The following is a 23,633-nucleotide window of genomic DNA, read 5'->3' as shown; positions in this document are numbered from 1 at the left end:
CAGAAGCAAGAATATCAGTAGCTCATAACACAACTTGTCATTTGTCACTGATGACAAGTCTTGTGAAACGCCCCCTGGTGTCCTGCGGTTGTGTGATCGGATTACGTGAATGCTTTGACGAAAGCGGAGCTAAAGATGATTCCGTTCTGCAAATAATTATGCTCATCAACTCTGAGGCCCCTTTTACTTGTTGTAGTTTACTTGTAGATAGTGGTGGTTATTTTGCCTGACAGCTAAGAAAGCAAGAAATGCTTGTTAGTAAGCAACCAGTAGACCGACGGCTTAAGGTCCTCTCTGAGGGACCTTGTAATGAGGATTAATGCCTTACCAAAGGGCACTAGCGCATCGACTTGGTTTCGATGATGCAGACGTGGCTCGTCATCTTTGAAAATGATTCACACTCCACTGGCAATACACGACCATGAAGATAACCATCCAGTAAGATGCTGAGCGCATTTTATACATCAAATCATCAATTCTTAACAATGCTTACGTCTATTATAGAATAAATGACGCAATAATAAGAGGTTAAAGTTAATAAACATTTCAGCTCTCAGCTGCTACTTTGCGTAATAAGTCAATCAACAAATTTAATTATTGGAAAACTTCTTTCAAAAAGTTGCAATATGACAACGCTCCCAATGACTTATCTGAAGCTACAGAGCTACCCAATGGAAAACGCGGGGCTCTGTAGTTCGCATGTCTCTGTTCACATCTTGTGTGTTCTTCACTACAATAATTATGCGTTTCAAAATATATAAAAAGTTACTGGTATGAACGCGGTCATGACCGGTTGCGTCAGAATCAGTTGCTAAGGCCATGTTAAAAAGTGGTTCTTCTTGCATCTCGTTTTCTATAATTGACTTAATACAAGTGCCCTAATTTTGGCGATAGATGATTATGTTCGCAGCACTGTATTAGTCAAGACCTGGGGGCCAGAAGAAGCGGAAACCACGAAGAAAAATTCGTTCTGTTTATATAACATAACGTTTCTGGTTGCGACCGACATATCGGGAAAGGGAATAGTCTAAAGACCGAGATATCGGAAAATGTTGCTTTGAGACCGATACATCGAAAAACAACGTCAAGAGACCGGTTCCGCTACATTTACCGGATCGAACCGGTGTACGTGTGAAGGGCTTTGAAAGACACATCCGCGGTTATGACAAATAAGCGTTCTTTTTATCAATTCATGATGTCTTGATCACGTCTTCCCCATTATTTTTCCCCAGCCGACTCTCTTCTTAGGCGCTGGTACAGGGCTTGTCTCCCGGCTGTCATCCGGGGAGTCTGACTGGTCGGTGTTGGTCATCTTCACGTGCTCTGTCTGATCGGTCAACTTCCGCACCGGAAACACTTTTAGTTTTGCCTGGAGTGGGATGAATGGAAAGAAATAGCAGAGCATATGAATACACAGTTATAAGTGTATTTGGTTTTTGAGGTTTATAAAACATAACATTTGGCTGCAGCTGCAACAATGAACATCTAAGTTAGATGTGGACATACAGACTGGATAGCAAAATACTGTCTCTTTTGTTATCGTGTTTTCCTTATCTTCGACACTGTTCTAAACTGATTGTAGGCTACTCTAACTAGGGACCCCGGGAACGAGGAGCCCAGCTGTGTAAAGGTTGGTAGTCGCAGATGTATACAAATAGTTTTCGTTAGTATTTTGGTCAGAAATTATAGTAGACGATATTACAGATCCTATAGGTTTATCTCTTTCCCTGTCTCAGGGCCCACTATGCATGATTTCTTTTCTCTAATTGTGGAAATGAAAATCCTTCATTTAATCTGATAGTTGTTGGATCTTTACGCAAACATAATAAAATGGTTAAATCTGTGATCTTACTTTAAGATTCAACGTTGACGCAACAGTGGAAGCAATGGATGAAGTAGAATCGTTGAGGGCGTCCCTCGCCTTCTTATGATCGATCAGTACCCTTTTCGATCCATTTCGACCGTTCTGTTTGCTGGTTCCCTCTGAGCTATGTGCTTCCCCATTACCATTGCTCATCAGCGAACCCGATATCGTGTTTGCCCTCCCGCTCGAGTTCAGGCTCGAATTCAGAATTGCGTTAAATCTCGACGTCGCTGATCCCGTTGCAAGATTCGAAGACGATGAAGCGACGCTGGCGGGATTGTTGAGACCAGCGTAACCGACGGAACTTTCATTGTCCATGATGATACTGTTCTCGCCCATGTTACTGATTTGAGAGATTTCATCCCGCCAGCCCGGCCGCGGGGAAGGTGAGTCCATTACCGCTCGAGAACTCTTACGAAACCACGGACAGCATGGCCCAACTCGTCTCTCATATTCTGACTGTACCTGTAGAGTTTGTTTAGGGGGAGGGGGAGGGAGTTGGGTGAAGAGAAACAAAGAGATACAATATTATGACATTGTAAAACATGTAGAGAGAAAGAGAGGATCTTTTTATTTTATCATTACTTTAAGACTAACATATTTCATGTGGTTCTAGGACACCTACTCCCTGGACAACCACCCTAGGATAACCACCCCTAGGATAACCACCCTCTACGAAAACTACCCCCTAGGACAACCACCCTTTAGAAGGACTACTCCCCCTATAATAACTACCCCAGACAACTAACCCCCAGACAACTACCCCTACGACAACCATCCTCTAGGACAACTACCCCCGGACAAATATCCTAGGGGGTATTTGTCCGGGGGTATTTGTCCGGGGGTAGTCGTCATAGAGGTTAACCACCAAGGGGTTGTTATCCGGGGTGGATGTCCAGGGGTAGGTGTCCGGATACCATTTCATGTAGGCCTACTTCATCGCTCTAAATATGGAGAGTTAGCAATGCTCTACTAAAAATAATTATTTGTCAATCTTACCTCTGTACTGAAGACTCCGAAGAGAAGAAATACGCAGATACTCTGTGGAAGTGCAAACAGAATGAAGAATACACAACATTAATTTATCAACAAGCAAGAGCCAGTACGATACATATAGAACAGAATAAGGAAAGTATCTAAGTATTAACTAGAAGAAAAAAAGGATTGCCCAAATTCCAAAACAAGCTCAAGCAATCAAGGAGAGGGGTTTTGATATCCTCAAATTTAACATCAGGGACCCGTTTCACAAAGATTTTTTTTAATAACAAATGACAAAAATCAATGTCAAGTCTGCTGATAACCAAACGGAAGCAAGGATTTCACTAGCTTATAACAAAAACTGTCATTTGTCACTGATGACAAGTTTTGTGACATGGGGCCCAGGAGTAAAAATTTAAAAAAATAAAAAGGGGGGACCTCAGGTTTTTAAATCTGCTAGCAAAAGAAAAAAACCAGCAGTGTCAATAGACCTATATGTTTAATTTACCCACTGACATTTTTTTCCTCAACAATTTTTGAATGAATAATGTAGAGGGCGTTACATCGCGAGGCTACCATTGGATTAGTGACAACGCCACTGTGAAAATGTCCTAGAGTAAATTTGCGTCTTGCAAATTTTTATAAAAAAGGACATTTCCTACATTTGTCAATCGCCACACGTTGAACCCCTTCCTTGCCTCTATTAGATTTTTAAACAAAACGGGGGGGGGGGGGGGTCGTGTGGATTATGACGTCAGCCTTTCGAAATGCTATTCCCTGATTGATTGCGGTAAAGAGTTTCTCTAATTGGTCAATGAAATTTGACGTCATCGCGCGGCGACTTTTCTTCGGGTTTAATCAATAAATAAAACACAGTTGCTAAATACAGAATGTGTACTTTGTATGTACTGCACGTTCACAAATTTCCCTTCTCGATCTCAAAAGGCATTTTGTCAATATCTTGAATGAGCAACACGCTTCCCACGCGTTTCAGTGAATATTTTAAGAAAGAATTTGAACATGGGTCATGCGGATATGGGAAAATAAAATGCAATTTAGAATTACAATAACTTTTAATTAATAACAATAATAATCTGGATTTATTCAGAATACCGTCTCTTAGCGCTTTACATATACCATTACCCCGGTCGGATTCATTTACGGACAATGTGAACCATCTCCTCTCCCTGGGGAGTATTCCTACCATATGGTCACAGTGAGTGCATATGCAAATACTGGCGCAAATGCTTTAGTCATCGTACTGGGCCCCCATTTCTCTCTTGGGTAATGAGTGGCAAATATAGATTAATGCATTGCCAAAGGACATTAATCAAGTGTCATTTCTTTAATTGCCGCCCGCCATCTTCAAATATATTTCCTCTGTTACACCGTTGTCATTATCATATGAATGAAGCAAGGATGTGGGATGGTGATAGAGGGCGAGAGAGATAGAGAGAAGAGGGGGGAGGGGGATAAAACTACTAAATTGTTAAAAATCCCATGATGCATTGCCTGAATGTTCAAAGATCATTTAAAGATGAAACATTCATCAAAGAGAGCGCGAGTGCAAGGGAGAAAAGGATAGAGAGAAAGTGAAAGACAACGAGATGGAGAGCCAGAGAACTGAAAAGCACTTGCTTCTACTAATTTGTTAAAAGCCCATGCATAATGCACTGACTGCTGTTCAAACACACACACACACACACACACACACACACACAGAGGGGGGGGGGGCAAACAGACAGGAATACTTAGAGTGAGAGAGAGAGACATACACAGACCCACACACACACCCACACACACACACACACACATATGCGGGGGTGAGAGATAAATTAGAAAGTACTTGCCTCTACTAATTTGTTAAAAGCCCATAATGCATTGACTGCTGTAAGATTTAGCCGAAGTGCTAACACGAAGAAGCTCCAGTCCAGAAGTAGAAATGTTGAAATGACCGCACATGCCCTCGCATTAGGACTGTCAGAGAAAGAAAAGATTGCAAATATTCTTAACAGAAATGAATTAAAGATCTCATTGAATTATTGTAATAAAAATAATAATTATGATTATTATTCGCTTTAACATAGCGCTAAATACGTCGACAATGTCTCTAAGCGCTCTAGAAATATGTTATTATATATGGAATTTATTTCTATAAAGTAGCTTCAAGAAAATGCTGTCTTGTTTATCCAGTAGAATGATGACAAGAAGCCTAAAATTGATGAAAGAAAATATTTAAGGTTTGATGATTGTGCTTAGGTTTTATGTTACACTGAAATGAGAAACAACATGATTGTAAGTGTGAAACAATACGATTATTCATCTATTCTTCTGCAAAAAAGTGTACGCATATTTTGTAAATCATTGTGTTTTTTGACCAATCAAGAAAAAAAATACGCTCTCGGTTTCTGGGTACATCCCTGTATTCTTAAAAAGTGTTGACCTAAATCAGTTTTGTAAATTGTGTGCAAACTTATTTTCCATATTATTTCTAACAGAATGCAAACTGAGTTGTATAAAACATCGATAATCATTAATAAATAATGACTCATTCCGTAGATTAGGTTGCCAAAAGCGTGATATTTTCCATTTTGCGCGACTCCGTAAATTATTCAACCCATGAAAAATCGATTTCTCTTTTGCTTCCAAATAGAGCATAAATTATTCAAGTAATACCTCATAGCAGAGCCTGATATATCCAACCAATTTCACCAAAGTGTGAACGGACTTAATATTTCATGGAGTCACGTGGCAAAGTACCATAACAATGTCTTACAATTTTTGAATTCGAACTGAATTAATGGAATAAACCATAGCAAGTTGTAATGGTACTTTTTAATCATAGAATATCATATATTGTGCGTTATCTATTATTTGAAATTAAAGGGACTGTTTAGAAATGTTTGAAATGTATGGCGTATGGAATGTTTAATCATCGTGTCAGAAATCACGAACTAGTGTGAAAAAAGCACGATCGCAACCACTTTCGAAAAATCAACTTAAAGTAATTTCGATAGCCCCGTTCTTTACCCTTTAAAATGAGCGAACAAAACAATAACATATTACGTAATACGAACATAAATTCTATAAGATGACATTGTTCAATAGGTATATGACATTACCATTGAGTTGATTTTTCGAATGTAGTTGAGATCGTTTTATTATTATGACTGGTCGACTAATATTATACATTTGTAAAAACTTATTAATTCCTTTTTTTTCCAGAGCGAATGTCACGTTATCCTTCATTCAGGTGAATGAAATAATTTGTATCGAGGCTCTTTACGAAGACGTATGCATCAAAATGCGGTTACATTACGAAAATAGGCTATTCGTTGGGTAACCATGGTAACAAGATGTGGTCACATGATACTTACACCACAGATAAGACTTGCGGGAGATTCTTCTTGTCTTTCTTCTTGGTTGTAACGTATTCGTAGAAAATGTAGCACAAACAGGTGTAATTGGTCTGGAAAATAAAGAAAAAATGATATCAATATATATATGCACAATTGCATTGTAAGAATAATCCGATAATTTGATATCTCTAGAACCATTATAAAATGATATTTATTTTACCTGGAATAAAAAAAAAAGCATAAGGTACTTCTTAGTCTTTAGTCTGATGTAGAATCAGTTAGAATCATGAACGGACATAATATTATTTGGTAGTTTTTCAGTTTCATCAACGCCTTTGATATTGGCGCTTTATACATTCCTGGATTGGATTGGATGTAGGGGACAAACTTACAGAATATAAACGGTAAACAAATGTTGCACTGATGTTGATATTAAACAGAGTGATCATGGTCTTGGTCATATTTATTAAAGGGGTAGAGAAAAAAATTAGCATATAGAGTCAGAAAAGAAGAGAGATAAAGAGCGAAGGAGGGAAAGAGAGAGAGAGAGAGAGAGAGAGGGAGAAGGAAAGATGGAGAGAGATAAAAAGAGAAATAACTGAAATGAAGAATAGATAGAAATAAAGAGCAAGTACGAATAGCCTATAAGAGAAAATAGAAATGAGAAAGAGAGAGAGAGAGAGAGAGGGGAGAAGGAAAGATGGGGAGAGCGCTTTGAGCATGTTTATGTAAAGGCGCTATATAAATATCAATATGTTTGTATGTACATGTATGTATGTAGAGATAAAAAGAGAAAGAACTGAAATTAAGATTACTATATATATATATATATATATATATATAAAGAGCAAGTAGGAATAGCCTATAAGACAAAATAGAAATGAGAGAGAGAGAAAATAACGCACATACACGCACACATACATACACACAAACCAGAAAAACGTAGTGCTGAGAAACATGGCGAAGGAAGGAGAATGCACAGAGAAGGAGGAAAGATGCGGGGTTGGACAGGAAAAAAATATCGGAATAAACGAGATTTCCAAGAAGTAAAAAGCTCAGCATTACAAAGGAATGGAATTCATATTTACCATGATAATAATCAGACCTGGTACGAGGAAGGCAAATATGATGTTTTCCTCCACGGGAAGAAAACAGCTGTAACAAAAAGAAAATAAGATAAGAAAATAACAAATGATGAGATAGGAAATCCACAGGATTGGCACATAATAAGCCAGCACTGGATAGGTTAAGATATCACACAATCTTTTGTAAATCTTAAATTAAATTAAACACAATTGAGCACTCTACCTATTTAAAGACATTGTGTAACAATGTTAAATCTGGGATGCACGGCCATACGTGTTATGAGTGTTTGTCATATGGTGTACTATTGAAGCCCTAAACAAATTGCGCTTCAAAATGATCATGAAGTGCCTCCAAAATGTAAAAAAAAATGAGTGACAGGTTCTACCATACGCATTCCTCCATTAGGAAAACGGTTTTGAAATTTTGATTTCCAATCATAAACATCGCGATAAGCAGACAGGTGATCGGCTTGTAAAAGTGATAGGATTCCTGACTGGCCTAAAGGTTAATAATTATGATTGCTGCATAATCCAAATCCATGACTTTGTTTAGAATCTGAGGCAAAGATACACAATCCCTTTAATGAAATCTAAAATTGCCTTTGATAACAACGGAAATTGTATTCGGGCCCAGGCAGTACTCTGTATGTTCTTCTTTAATAGTAAGCATACTTGATAACATTCGCGAAGATGTTAATGAAGCTAAAGGATTATATAGTTTTTCTAAACAAGTGACACTTCAATTAATCTATTTTCTAATTACGACTAGTACAATGTTTGAGGTAGGCGGAATTAAAAATAAGGTGAAAGCAGTTTTTTTTATAAAACCCTATGTTGTAATTAATATTTCATAAAAGGAAATGAGTCGGTATATCAAGCCTGCATGATTAATCAAGCAATAATCCCCGGGGATCGCAACGCGAGAACATCTAAAAAATGGTTTAAACCGCGGCATCGAGAAGCTGAAATGGGCTAAGCCTTTTCTCCTTTCTACCTCTTCGTACCTTTCTACTTCTATATTTTCATCCTCTTTTTCGATTTTCACCATCTCTTTTCCGTTTTATATGATATTTATTTTCCATCACATATTTGTATATTTCCTAATGAACCCAGTTATTAACACGTTGCTTCATTCAGAACTTTCATTAAAGTGACTCGGTAACATTGCCTCAGAGTCTGAAAGGAAATCTTGGATTTAGCTCATGCCGCAATCATAATTATAAACCTTTTCGTCAGTCAGGAGTCCTATGACCTTTACAAACTGATCGCCTGTCTGATTATCAAGATATTCATGTTTGGAAATCGATGTGTCAAAAACCCTTTTCCTTAACGATTTTTAAAGCACTACAGTGAACTGGGGAAAATTAATTAGGTAAAACCGGTCACTCAAAGATTTCTACTTTTTTCAGGCGCCTCATGATCATTTTGAAGCGCAGTTTTGTTTAGGGCTTCAATATTACACCATATCATAGACACTGATAACACGTAGGGCCGTGCATCTCAGATTTAACATTGTTAAACGATGTCTTTAAGGTAAACTATTATTTATTCTTTTTCGTTTTTTGTCTGTCCCTCTTAAATGTTTTCATCACTCCTGCTCGCACACCCCTTATACTTCTCTCGCTCTCTCTTTCTCTCGCTATGTTGCTCATTCTACTCGTTTATCTCCCCATCTTCGGCCTCTCTCCTCTTCTTCCTCCTCCTCCTCTTCCTTTCTTTCCCAACCCCGCCCCACTTTCTCTCCCCCTCTCCCGCTCTATCCCACTTTCAACATGAACATATCCCTTCACTTTCCTGCACATCGTCGTTTTCCAGGTGGAATGGAGGCCCTTTTAAACAAAATAGAACCATCCGTCTGTCCGTTCAGTATACCCGTTACACACGAGGCGTCTTGAACGGGGTGTAGGAATACGTCATCGACTGGCGCTTACCAATTAATGCGTCATTAGTGAGTGATATATATGTAGCACACAAAGCGGATGCGGAATGAAAAGTACAAAATGCCTGTTGCCTTTGAAGCATCATTACGATTGCTTTATCACCTGCGCCGATCAAGCCTATAGGGGTCGTTGATGCAATCTTTGAACTGTTAATTTCGCTGTATCTTGTTTTTCACAACATCAATCCCACATGGCGTGTCAAAAGGCTGCGTCAACCATTGACGTTGTCATACGTCAATGGCTGACGCATCATGGGTAATGGGGGCTTACAAGTTTGTGTTCAAATTTGTATCAGTTTACACGATCTGTTTACATTGTTTGTAACGCAAATTTGTCGTTTCCAAGAACTATAGTACAGTCATTAATTGTCTTTCGCGAAATTTTCTAAGTGCATCCAGGGAGTGCTAAGTGCAGGTTTTAATGTCTGCCGACATATCGCTCCCCGTGACTCGACTACCGATACCCGACTTGTATGAAAGGACACCGAACCCCAAGTAATAACTTTACTTATACTGAGAGATTTATTATATTATTGCCCATAAATCTACAATATCCCCCACCAAAGTTTATGAGAGAGGAATAAAGCAAAAATAAAGTACAGTTTCTCAACAAGACATGGGCAACGCCATTTTCTTGATAATGTGACGTACTATGCGAAGTCGTTTATCAAGTAATGTATTTAAATTTGTGGATGCTTCTTTCCAAGACGTGTGTGGTGATGAAGCATTTCATTCACCTGCTATTATCCTTTGTACTATAATTGCCAGAACGCAAATTGCTCTTCTGGGGTGAAGGTTTCTCATAAATGAAATAAATTTGTCAACTTCTATAGTGTAGTATTTATAAATGAATTTTGTTACAATCGTGCCCCTATTATTTATTTTTCACCTAATATAATTTCTATCATCTCAGTTATTATTTTTTTAATTGAAAAGTAAAGGTTTCGTTATTGATTTAAAAATTCTTTCCAACTAAAGCTAGGTGCATGATGTACAACTTCAACAGGTATGTCACATTTTCAAGAAAATGGCTGCGCCCATATCATGCTGAAAGGCATCACATCATGCCAGGAATATCTTCATTGATATATATCTTGTACATTTTCGTAAGGAATATTGTACATCAAAGGGCAGGAATGCATCTCAGTTTTCAGAATACCTACACTTACTCTTTGGGTTTAGGTTTCCTTTAAGCCTTTTCTCCACAGGTAGTAGCTTACATGGTAGGTACATATTTACGTACATGCATAGACTGTGAAAGTAGTGCAATGGACATGATTGAAAATGTAGTATTAACAATGCACGCCATCTTTATATACTTCATCATTCATAATTTCTCGCTCTGCTCATTAAAATATATCGCTTTTGATGATGTATAGTTACCATTGGTTACCAGCACGCCTCGCTTCTTGATAAAATAATTGAACGTCCCACCACAGCATTCAACGCGACCCAGTTTTATATGGTAGTATTATGGATTTTACCATGGCAAGAAATCTAACGGAATTCCTTTATTGAATCGGGGCAAAAAGAATACGTTCTTAAATACTGGCTGCATGGAGAGATACTCCCAGGTGAGATGAAGCCATTCTGAACAACACTGAACAGGATGTACATGTACAGATATTTCCTCTTGGAAATATGTTTTGCATAATGCAGTAAGAAAATAGTCTCGACATGTTTTGTTATTCTTCAATTTACCCTGGCTACTACATGTATTTAAATGGTGGGCATTTTATCATTTTGATTATGATTTGATTTTGACAGGCTGGCGGATCCAGGGGGTGGGGGGGGGGGGGGCACATTACCACCTCCCCTCCCCCCCCCACCCCCACACACACACACACACGCACACGCACATACACACGCAAAGGAAAGAAAACGAAACAAACTAAAAACCTCACTCGACTTCTTTAAAAAAAATACCTCTACAATTCTTCTTGATTATTTTGTTTAGAAACTATCAAAGACACAATGCCTCCCCTGGAAAAGGCGATAAATACATCTTTTTTTAAATTCTATTTATCCATTCATCATCAACAGTCACATCATTCACAAACAGTGTGGAGCAAACATAAATAAGGAAGAAGCTAGAAACATCTCTTTCGCTGGACAATATTAAAAATATGATCGCAATTATTTTTTCGGAAAAACAACTCGAGGACAACTTCTATCCCGTATATTATGTTCCATAGAAATCACGTTCGGATTACGTAACACGTCATCGTCAGGTTAGTACATTACAATAGAGTACCGAAGCTGTGACGTCATAAAAATCAATTTTTAGAATTTCTCAATTTTTTTGTTTGTTTAAAGGACATCACAGTACCTTAAAAGGACATCACAGTACCTCAAAAGGACGTGACAGTGCCTTAAAAGGACATCACAGTACCTTAAAAGGACGTGACAGTGCCTTAAAAGGACATCACAGTACCTTAAAAGGACATCACAGTACCTTAAAAGGACGTGACAGTGCCTTAAAAGGACATCACAGTACCTAAAAAGGACGTGACAGTGCCTTAAAAGGACATCACAGTACCTTAAAAGGACGTGACAGTGCCTTAAAAGGACATCACAGTACCTTAAAAGGACGTGACAGTGCCTTAAAAGGACATCACAGTACCTTAAAAGGACATCACAGTACCTTAAAAGGACGTGACAGTGCCTTAAAAGGACATCACAGTACCTAAAAAGGACGTGACAGTGCCTTAAAAGGACATCACAGTACCTTAAAAGGACGTGACAGTGCCTTAAAAGGACATCACAGTACCTTAAAAGGACATCACAGTACCTTAAAAGGACGTGACAGTGCCTTAAAAGGACATCACAGTACCTAAAAAGGACGTGACAGTGCCTTAAAAGGACATCACAGTACCTTAAAAGGACGTGACAGTGCCTTAAAAGGACATCACAGTACCTTAAAAGGACGTGACAGTGCCTTAAAAGGACATCACAGTACCTTAAAAGGACATCACAGTACCTTAAAAGGACGTGACAGTGCCTTAAAAGGACATCACAGTACCTAAAAAGGACGTGACAGTGCCTTAAAAGGACATCACAGTACCTTAAAAGGACGTGACAGTGCCTTAAAAGGACATCACAGTACCTTAAAAGGACGTGACAGTGCCTTAAAAGGACATCACAGTACCTTAAAAGGACGTGACAGTGCTTTAAAAGGACATCACAGTACCTTAAAAAAAACGTGACAGTGCCTTAAAAGGACATCACAGTACCTTAAAAGGACGTGACACGTAGCAGTCCACTTTGTCGACGTGCAAATCTAAAAGTCCCTATTAATTTATCTAAAGCGGCATGTGAATCCAGTTTAAAAGCAAAATCCTCATACTATCTTTGGGGTGGATTCCATTCTAAAAACGAGATAATCGCTAAATCACTTCTTAAACAGTGGATTTCCACCCAGTACGGCAGGTTTGAAACTCAGTTATCTCAACGACAGATAGTGAGTATCAAAATGGAACAAAAGACTGTGCTGTCATTAGAAATGAAACTTCAAAATCGAAGAATGGTAACAAATACAGACAGAATGAAACTTGTAGTCTGCCTGGCATTAGGTCTACTTTCCCGCAGTCAATGACAACCCGTTATATTTTTCGTGCGCTTTGTTCCTTTGAGCTTCCGTTTTTATATTGTCAGATCATGATTTCGGATTTCTATCCAATCTTCCGATTTATCCTGATAAGTGCAAGAATTTTGTTTCAGTGTGTCTGCATTTGGTGATATTCTTCGATTTTGAAGTATCATCTACAACGACAGAACAATATATTGTTTCATTTGAAACTCACTTTTTGGCGTTGACATTTTCTTCTGTTGCAACCCTGTCAGACCGGGTACTACGATGGCAGGTGTTATCTACCCCACCCCCACAAAATATATTGTTATTCTTATCATTGTTTGGGTAAGTAAGAATGTGCCTGAAGCCTTGCATGCATGTGACTGTCATACTTTAAAGGTATAGACCAGTTCTGTTCATGCGATTGCATTGTGAAAGAAACGTCGATCAGAAAAGGTTGATCATTTATCATATAAGTATTGGTGTATACTAAAAGGTTCTGGAATCATCAAAATGATAAGAAATTTGGCCAAGTCTTGGCAAAGTTACAAGCACTGTAAACAGAAAGATGTTTATGGGACTACCCTATATCTATCCAGTCCAGATGGGTATAACAATTTACCAAATATATCAATCAATAGGCGGTTTCCCGGCAAAATTTGTATCATCACGTATTAGTAAAAACAAATTCTTTCACGTGATTGGTAATAAGACTAAGAGCTTCCATTTCATTTTTTGAAATGGAAGCGTTTCCGAAACTGGTCTTTACCTTTAATATAATTATACTCACTATCTGGGGTTGCCATATTTTTCGAGTTGCAATCCCGCCGTACTGGCTACTACGAAAAGAGGTGTTATCCATCCAAGGGCACAATATTGGGACGTACTACCAATATCAGGTGTTTTATACGTTGCCTGCAAAGGAAATATTAATAGGGATAATAATAACAAAAACGTAAATGATATAATGTATCATGAAACCATACGGTCCCAATGTTGTCGAGGGTGTTAAGAACCTTTATATATTCATTATGTTAATTATGCGCATGAGCAGAACGAGAAAGCGAAGGGGAGATTTGATGAAAACCCATCACTATCGTGTCACAGTTATTTTATTTATTGCTTTGTTTTTATATTTTTGGGGTCTTTCGTGTGTTGTGAAGTGCAGGAGGGTTTAAATAAAATCACCTTGTGAAAAGGGCAAATTTCCTATAAGAAGGGGCGCATTTCTTCGAGTATGAAATAAGATTCTTAATTTCGAAACGTCAGAATAATGTACCTTAAGTTGCAAGGAAGAACCTTTGGAAGAACACACATAGCCGTTGAAAGACCTTTTAAAAACATATGTTTTTTAGGATAGTAATATTAAATTCACAAGTACCTTTAAGACGATTTGAACAATCATCCCTAAGGTCCAAAATGCTTCAGATAATTCGAAGAAGTGAATCATTAACGCGACGGCGACACAAGCAGCCTGGAGAGGATAGAAAAATGAGAAAAGGAATTTAACGATTATTATACAAATGATGCATGAGAATGAATGTATACTACGATCAATCCGAACTGGGGTTGAGGCTGTACGCATCTATCTTATAAAGCCACCAGGCGGAGTACGTAGTCGGTAGAGAATAGAAATAGACTGGGCAGATAACAGAAAAAGAAGAAAATGCATTAAGCGGTTAAATCTAAATGAACATCATGATTAGTAGAAATAAGAAGAAAAAGAAGAAATCAAGCGATTGTAGACCAATATCTTGAACAATTGAAAAAGAGGAAAAGGGATTTAGCGATTATAAACGCATATCATTCGTAGAAAAAAGAAAAAAAGATGAAAAGGATGTTAGTGATTGTGAACGAATATCATGATAAGGAAACAACAAAAGGAAAAAGATTGACAATTTCCGTGGTTTTTTGCTGCCTCGTTATATCCTTAAACTACTCCAATTTCAAAACCAAACTCTATGGAGGCAAACAAATATCCCCAATACAAATTCTAAAAAACAATCTTAAAAGACTGAAATTTTGAATTTTATGAAGCTTATTAATTAATGACCCATTTAACATTTATGCACATTAAAATCAAGTAAAACGAAATTGGAAAACTAAATGAAGAAGTATACATTATATCAAATTTATGTCATATCGCGTCATATCAGAGGGAAAGAATCAATATACAACTTATAACAACATTATTTTCAATGTAAGTATACAAATGACAAATGATACACTGTTGCGAGTGTGTTAGGACAGGGCCAGTGCACGAAGATTATTCAGTGCCCATTATGGCAATGCACGCGCCAGGAGAGGAGGTGCGTTATCGATATCGCACTGACTAACCACGTGATGTGAATTGACCAATCGGATCGTTTAGATTCTAGAACCCGTCTTACGATACAAAATATGTCTTACTCGGTTGGAGGTTGAATAGAGACCGCTGACGAGCGTGATGTGCTGGGCACTCATCGTTAATAGAAAGCAACACACTGTGATAGCTCGATCAGACTCAAATCTCCTAGGGAGAAAATAATCATAATATTAATTCATTTCATTTATTTCATTTCTACTGTTCAAAATTGTCTTGTAATCATGACGTAGATTTTGTTAAACAGCTATTACAACGACGACAACAACAACAACATCAATGCAAAGGTTAAGGGTTGTTTGACAAAGAAATAGGATTTCTTTGTAGGGTATGTGACATCGCGGAGTGACCTCGGGCAGTGCGAAAGAGCATCACCGATCCAGGTATTAGGGACTTTTAGATTTGAACGACGGAGAACGTGGACTGTCCTTTTAAGGCAATGTGACGTCACTGCCAGTGCCTTAAAAGGACGTCACATTGCCTTAAAAGGGTAGTCCACGTTCTCCGTTGTGCAAATCTAAAAGTCCCTGTTGTGATTTTTGGTATAACAGTCCGGAAAATAACAAACTGTGAAATTATGTAAAAACAGCAACACCCCATATAAGAAAATGTAATCTGCACCAAGATCGGAGGCAAAGCTGCTTTCAACTTTGATATTTTACTTTTTCATTTAAAATCGCGGTTTAATAACTGTCAGCTGATATTAACGCTTGGAAAGCCTGAAGAGACCGCATTACATTCACTAAGCGATTATTATCGACATGTTTGCATGAACGACAGAAATTCAGTAGACTTTTCTCTCTTGCGTGTAGACATCCTGATAAGAAGGAATTAAAGGTGATATTGTAGTCTAAAAATTAATGAGCCATGCGTTTTTTTCCTTTCCCTTCTTATAACAAATGTCTCACACGACACGACTTTGGCGATGCAATGTAAGTTGCGTTTAAAATGCCGCTGTCTTCTTCTCCTTCGTTGTATTTGGCAAGTGGAATTGACTCTTTTTGCCACAAGATTTGCTTTTATTTTGTTACAAAAATTATTGATTAGAAAGCCCCAAAACCTCAAGACATTCACTTCTCGATTATTCTCGACTTTTAAGCATGAACGACAGAACTTCTTTAGACTTTTCTCTCTTGAGTGTGGACATCCTGAAGAGAATGAATTGAAGGTGTTATTGTGTTCGAAAAGTAATGAGGCATGCGTTTTTCATTCACTTTCCTATATACAAATGTCTCACACGACACGATCTTGACGATGCATTGTAAATTTCGTGGCGCTGTTTTCTTCCTCTCTCTTTTTTTTTTTTTTTGGCAAATGGAATTGACTACTTTTGACCCAAATTCTTTTTATATTTTCATAACATTTAAAATTGTAAAGTCAAAATTTATCAGTAACCAGTCTATAAATGGAAACAAAAGTACGTGCTTGCTTAAAATATGCTGACAAAGCGCGTTACGCAACGTAGCCTAAATTTCAGACTATATGAGCTTTTCTACGATCTGTTTCTCTCTCTCTCTCTCTTATATGGCGACGTTTGCCGTGCGAATTCCGTTAAATCCACGCTACTTCTGGATTAGTCTAATGGTTTAATAATATTGTGGCTTGTAATTTAACATGGCAGAAATCCTTTGGATATACATTTAAGGGTTAAACTGCCCCCCCCCCCAAAAAAAAAAAAAACGAAAGGCGAGAATAAAGTCTGATATAAATAATTACTAGTTCCATAATTTCAGGCTTGCAAATATTTTGTTTTTTAAATTTCATTCTAATATATTTTTAGTAACCGCGTGCGTATAGTTAGCCCATTTATATGATCTCTCCCAACTTCATCACACATTAATGTTGATCCTCTACTGTATGTACTATATGACAATATCTCACATATTTGCATGATATTATCAAAACAACTCACATGTTTGCATATATTAACACAGGGGTTGAGAAGATGATAATAAAATATTCACGTTTCGTATGGTTCCCTCAGAGAGGACTTAAACCGTTGGTCCTCTGGTTGCTTACTAACAAGCATGTATGCTTTCCTAGCAGTCAGGTAAAATAAACCCACAACTACTACTACTACTACTACTACTACTACTACTACTACTAATTCATACTATTTGCATGATCTGATGATATCAAAATAACGTCTTGCCTATTTGCCTATTTGCATAATGATAGCATTAAGTACCACATATTGCATATATTAGCATAATGCCTCACCTATTTGCATATATTAACATAATGAGTGTTGAGAAGATGAGGATGATAGAGATGATGAGAGCTGCCGTTACTTCAGGTGGAAGCGAATCAATTGTTGTCGGAGTAGCCGTCTGTAAAAAAAAAAAAAAAAGAAAGAAAAAAAAAAGGGATAATTCATTGACCGGTTTACTAATTAACTTTTCCGGAGACCTAGAGACGATGTGTTATTCCATTAAACTTGCATTAATGAATGAACTACAAGAATTAAAATCCAGTATACGTTGATGACTTGTTGCTATGTCGGGCAAGCTTTTAGGATGTTAAGAACAACCTTTGTTTAAAAAGCATTTGAAAGCAATTTAAAAAGCATGCATACAATTGGAATATGTTAGTGTACCGGTCTATTGTTTTGGGACAGTATATATTTTCCCCGTTACCGCTCCGACTACAGCACTCGGTCAACATCGATCGTTAAAGATAAAGACCAGTGGTGGTCATGGGATTGCATTGTGAAAGAAACGTTGTGGAATCGATCAGAAAAGGTTGATCATCTAGCATATAAGTATTGGTGTGTACTGCAAGGTTCTGGAATCATCAAAATGATAAGAAATTTGGTCTAGTCTTGGTAAAGTTACAAGCACTGTACACAGAAAGAGGCTACGCACACGTACCTAACACGTGCGTTATATCTCTCACACGCCAATAGATAAACTAATTTCCCAAATATATCAATTAGTAAGCGGTTTCCCGGCAACATTGTTATCATCATGTATTATTCAAAACATATTCTTTCAAATGATTGGTAATAAGAGGTTCCATTTCATTCTTTGAAATTGGGACGTTTCCAATACTGGTCTTTACCTTTAACGTGTTAGTGCGGCGATACTACCCTTTATGGTTCCACCTCCACCCTGACTCACCCGTCCCCTCAAATTATAATTCCTGCATGACTAATTCCTTGGTTACAGTTACATGTAAGTTATTACTCTCATTATTATAACTATTATTATTACCTCATCATCATCATCAACATAATCATCATCTTCACTACATCATCATCATCATCAACATTATCATCATCATCAACATTATCATCATCATTATCGATATCATCATCTTTATCATAATTATTATAGACCATCAATCCAATGTATCACCTTTATATCTCGATGGAATACTTCAAAATGAGGAGATGATCGTTTGTGTTGTAAGAAAATCAGACAATTCAATACAAAATATGACATTTACTAAATGTGTCAAAACATAAGCTCTCATCACTTAGGATTATCTCACGAATCGTTAAGATCATTGGCCCATGAAATATCAAAATATTGTACATTGCCCTCCGAATAAAGAGATTAAAATTCCATGTAACAAAGGTATATCCAATCGGAAGGTTCAATACACTTTGAAATAATTGCTTCATTCTGAAATTGATAATAATCGGAGTTTATTGTCTTTTTTTATCTAACGCCAATACGGCAAATGGCCTACTCGTTCGAATTACAATTTATTTCTAACCACTCCGCCCACTATCAAATCAGTCTAATATCATTTCGCCTACTTTTGGTTTGTCTACATTGTCATGTGATTCAGTTTGGCCGCTTTCCATATTTATAATAAAAAAGGTGCTTATAAAGCGCTTTCCACTGAAGTCTCTTTACAACCAATCAGCGCAACACAATATTGTATAATTTAAGATTGGTCGATATACATATTATCATTTGGTTTAATGGCCTAATTGCATTAAGTGATAAAACATGTAGTTGCACTGGATAAAAAGCGCTTTGGGATGTCATCCATGGTCAACGTTCGCATTCAAAGATAATAAAAGTCACCAAGCAGTGGAAGTGTAAGCTCGATAAAGACATATGGTTATAGAATAGATAAATCATCAAGCTTTGCTCCTGGAATGAAATAGCGTTCATGACTCCTAAAATTATATAGAACCCCATTTAATTTTCGAAATGTCGAACCTTCGGAACATCGAAACATAATTCATTTTTGCAATTGCAAACGTTACACGGAATAATTAACCCCTTATCAGTCGTTTTTGTTTTATCGATGAACCTTTCAAAAAGTGAATCATCGAGAAGAAAACAAAAAGAGCCTTCCAAAATGCGAACGTCCACCGCAACTCTTCTCGTCGAAGACAAAAATAAATTAAAACCTGCTTAAGTGACCCCCTGTCTACAAAGATTATGTTTCCCTTGGACGGTCGCTATAAGAAAGGTTTGCCTGTAATAGCTACAGGTTATTTCATTTCATTTCATATTTCATAATTTTAGGATTGCGAACTTATCGTTGATGTTATAACAGTTGACGATTTGGTATGACGCGGCCGGGCTTCGAACCCACGACCTCCCGGTTGTGAGGGGGACGCTCTATCGACTGAGCCAGCCAACACACCGGTTTAAAGATTGTGAACTTACCATTGGTGTTGTAACAGTTGACATATTTGCATCCGTGGGTATGATCATATCCGAAGTGATGTTTGGTGCTGCCTGAAAATAGGCCGCAGAATTACTACCTCATCCCATAGACCTGGAAGATACGAAAATGCGAAAAAGAATAACAAGTTTAAAGACAAAGTTGAGTTCTGTTCATGCGATTGAAAGAAACGTTGAATCGATCAGAAAAGTTTGATCATCTAGCATATAAGTATTGGTGTGTACTGCAAGGTTCTGGAATCATCAAAATGATAAGGAATTTGGCCCAGTCTTGGTCGAGTTACAAGCACTGTACACATACAGATGCATATGGGACTATACAAACATGCGCCATTAAAAAATCCGTCCCGATTTTTATTTTTATGACATTTTAAACCCCACTGATACTCGAAACACGTGTAGTGTATTCCTCCGAGAAGGCAAGATGGCTCGACGGTAGAGCAGTGACAGGTCTCGTAAATGGGAAGACCCGGATTTGAAACGACGTGGATTCGCTGGCGCCCTTTAGTGAGCCATTAATGCTCATTACCAAGTCCCTATGAGAGGACGTAAAGCCATCGGTCTCCTGGTTGCATACTTACAAGCATTCACATGCTTACCGAAAAGTCGTACAAAAAAAATCACGAAACCATCAAACAATAAAATATGATAGTACTTGACAGTATCAAACTTTGGCAATTTTAAGATAAACTGTTTGAAATCAATTGTTTATGTCTTTATGTATGTACATTAATCCATTTATATTTCAGCATTTCGATAACAGAAGAATAATGATGCTACTTTGAACTGAAATGAATTGAACATTATTTGCTCGATAAAAGAAGCTTTAAAGCAATAACCATTTTAATGTCGTCAATAGTCTTTCACGTGGCCCCATAGTCATTATTACTCGTTTGCTGTAACCGCCTGCCCCAATTATTACCCGATCGTTAATGTGTATCCAGTTCAATTCCATCCCATCCATGTACAGCGCTAATAGGGGCGTTCACACCTACACAAAAAAGTGAGATGTATAGAAAATTATTTTTGCATCTCAATCCAAAAATCATTTTGTGTGTGTGTGTGTGTGTGTGCGTGTGTGAACAGAAAATTACACCTATGTTCGCGATTCGCATTGCGCACTAATTCAATACGCACTAAGTCTTGCGATTTTTCAGAATAATCGCGATAGTTTGCCGGGCGCTGTGTGTGTGAATGGTATTGAGAATCCAAAATCGATTTATTAATCCAAGGATTCCAAGCGCGCATACTTCGTCGAGATTCACGCATGCGCGCAGGTCGACGTTCTTGTCGTCGAGCGAGACTACTCCAAGGCCTGTGTGTGAATGGTTTGCCCCAAAAAATCAACCTTTGCATCGCGATCCAATTCGCACTAAATTGACATGTGTGAACGGTCGCAAAATACAAATTCGATCCAAAAATTCGATGCATATCGCTCTAATTGTTATTTGTGAACGGGCCTATAATCTAGTTGCCAGATCAAAGGCGCCGTTCATCCGATTGACAATATTAAGCTCCAATGATCGCGAGGGAATAACAGGCGTGATCAAGCAAACAGATCATGCGAAACATTGCTAATTATGTTCGCGGATCAATATATATCATGTCAGATAATGGCCTGAAAGTGTTGCGGATAAAACAAACTGATAACCGTTATTAATGGTACGAAGCACCAGGCAATAACGAGACACACGACTTTATCTTTGATGGAACAGTTTTATCACATAATCATTGCTATTCAAAGAATTATTATGTATGACCGTAGTGATATATTTTTTTATTATACCTTGGGAAGCCTCTTCAGTATTATTATTATTGCAATTAAGCAATTATTATTAGCCCAGCAATTGCCAGGTACCTATTTATACCTGGGTTGAGATTGGAAAATGGCGATTAATTATCTTTCCAAAAGACTTTTGTGCCGGGCTGGGATTCGAGCCCTTAAAAGTATTACAAAGTTTTGGTATGGGGTCATGAATTTGGTTCAAATGAACATATTGGAAGCATTATACGATCCGACAATATTCATTGATCGTCGTCGCGGTTGAAATCGAGTCTAAAGGTATGAAATTGAAAATAATAACTCTTTATGTTGTATAGCCCCTCTCAAGGTCAAGATATCAATTAAGCTATACAAAATATGTTTCTTGACTAAAATCGACCGATAAGCAATTCCCATTTGGAAATTATTTATCACAACTTACATATTCTGAGATTTTCACGGTCGCAGTTACCATTAAACGGCCGTAGGCGCTATTTTATATTTATCAAATTTACCGGAAGTACCGGTAATTTTTTTTGTTTAATGTTTATCGAAAGCAGAAATGTTTAAGGGGCTAAATTTTCTATTGCTTATAAAACATCCACAGGGGCATCCAAATATATCAAAATTGTAAAGAATCACTATCCACCCAGTTTTCAAAATTTCCCAAAACTTTGTATTACCTTTAACCCTTAGATGAAGAGTCAAATGAATGAACCACTATACCATAGACTTCCACGCTGATTCTTGTTAGTATACCTTGGTCTAGTGGATAAGCCACCAGACTGTTGATCAAATGATACGTGGTTCGAAACCCCGTAACGGCACTATCGTTCCTTCGTAAGACATTACTCTTCAATCGCTACTGTAGATCTAGGTGAGGTAAATGGGGACCCGGTAGCAAGAATAATATGGCCTGACTGAGCACCATTTCATGATAGTTCGGGTAAAGCTGGGGTTAATTAAACGCAGGAGAATATGTTTGTTATATAGCTTTGTCTTGTTAAAATAGCTCTATTGATATTAATATATTTTCATAATTTCACGGAATGACAAAAGAAAAAATTATAGAGTTGAATAATGGACAGATTTTTTGCATAGAAATGTATTCATTTATTCAGTCATTGATATTACTGTTTTACCAGGGTAGCCCATTCAACAAAAGCTGGTTATGGGTTTTGTAGGCGGACAAAAGAGAATGTAATAACAGCTTCCAATAATACCTTTTTAGCGTTATGTTGAATTGTATAACGTTTTAATATAAAGTTAAAGCACTTTAAATTGAGTTTTCTTGTCCTGAACGTAATAATACCGGAATTATTCGACAACAGTTTATTTTTCATTAGCACTCCCTGTTCATGCATTTGAAATGGGTTCTTGATCGGAAAGTGAATAATTTATGCATTACGTGCTACTTGGCAATTTAAAGATTTTATCCTTGAGTTAATAATAGAATATGAGCTCTGATCAATACCATGATTTGCTAGGCACCGGGATGCAGAACAAAACAGCTCCATAACCTTGCCATCCATCGTGATTAAATTCTTCTATCCATAATAATAATGGGTGTGCATGCTATCTAATCAAGTAAGATGAGCATAATGTCGAGCATGTTGCCTTGAGCTATACGATGACTTTTTAATATTTTAGGTAAAATATGTTCTAAAAAACACGGATTTTCTTTGTACTGGAAAACATTATTGCGTACTTTTCAAGAAAAAATAGGTTCAGAATATTCTGCTCAAAATTCATCATTTGTTTCTCCATTTAGGAAATATGCGTAAACTTTGAAAATATTGCTTGCTATCACATACAATTATTGCTTCGATGTATATACATATACTAGGAGATCTTTATTTGTGTTTAATCGAAAGTGCCAAATTTCAACTACTCTATTACCTAATCTACGTATATGGAACAGGGGAGGGGCACTTTAATACAAAACTTCACAAAAATCCGGCCCGTATTGACTTTACACACCGGACTTAGGGAGAGGGGGGGGGGGTGTGCTTTCAAAAGGAGGGAACATGCATATGCGTACCCTAAATAACACTGAGTGGGGGG

General features: G+C 37.5%; 2 protein-coding genes across 2 annotated transcripts in view; both read right to left on the bottom strand.

Annotated features, from left to right (window-relative positions):
* Window positions 1–311: 311 nt before the first annotated feature.
* On the bottom strand, window positions 312–2,919 carry LOC115918413. Its single transcript, XM_030977551.1, has 3 exons — window positions 2,864–2,919; window positions 1,853–2,329; window positions 312–1,369 (listed from the first exon to the last, which is right to left on the bottom strand). The coding sequence occupies exons 2-3, from the start codon at window positions 2,258–2,260 to the stop codon at window positions 1,205–1,207; spliced, it is 573 nt and encodes a 190-aa protein (XP_030833411.1). The 5' UTR covers window positions 2,261–2,329; window positions 2,864–2,919; the 3' UTR covers window positions 312–1,204.
* A 1,758-nt stretch (window positions 2,920–4,677) lies between these two features.
* LOC100890539 (adhesion G protein-coupled receptor B1) overlaps window positions 4,678–23,633 on the bottom strand; it is a 35,831-nt gene continuing 16,875 nt past the window's right edge. The window contains exons 2-9 of the mRNA XM_030978190.1: window positions 19,790–19,901; window positions 17,379–17,488; window positions 15,206–15,308; window positions 14,178–14,270; window positions 13,587–13,711; window positions 7,290–7,356; window positions 6,220–6,311; window positions 4,678–4,819 (exon numbers count right to left, since the gene is read on the bottom strand). Of these exons, the coding sequence (XP_030834050.1) occupies window positions 4,678–4,819; window positions 6,220–6,311; window positions 7,290–7,356; window positions 13,587–13,711; window positions 14,178–14,270; window positions 15,206–15,308; window positions 17,379–17,488; window positions 19,790–19,837 (780 nt within the window). The 5' untranslated portion in view covers window positions 19,838–19,901. The remainder of the gene's footprint in view (window positions 4,820–6,219; window positions 6,312–7,289; window positions 7,357–13,586; window positions 13,712–14,177; window positions 14,271–15,205; window positions 15,309–17,378; window positions 17,489–19,789; window positions 19,902–23,633) is intronic.

The sequence above is a fragment of the Strongylocentrotus purpuratus genome, unplaced genomic scaffold (assembly GCF_000002235.5).
Source record: "Strongylocentrotus purpuratus isolate Spur 01 unplaced genomic scaffold, Spur_5.0 spur5_scaffold_1, whole genome shotgun sequence".
Lineage (NCBI taxonomy): Eukaryota > Metazoa > Echinodermata > Echinoidea > Camarodonta > Strongylocentrotidae > Strongylocentrotus > Strongylocentrotus purpuratus.
Note: the sequence above shows the minus strand (reverse complement) of the source record. Positions and strands in the feature narration are given on the sequence as shown.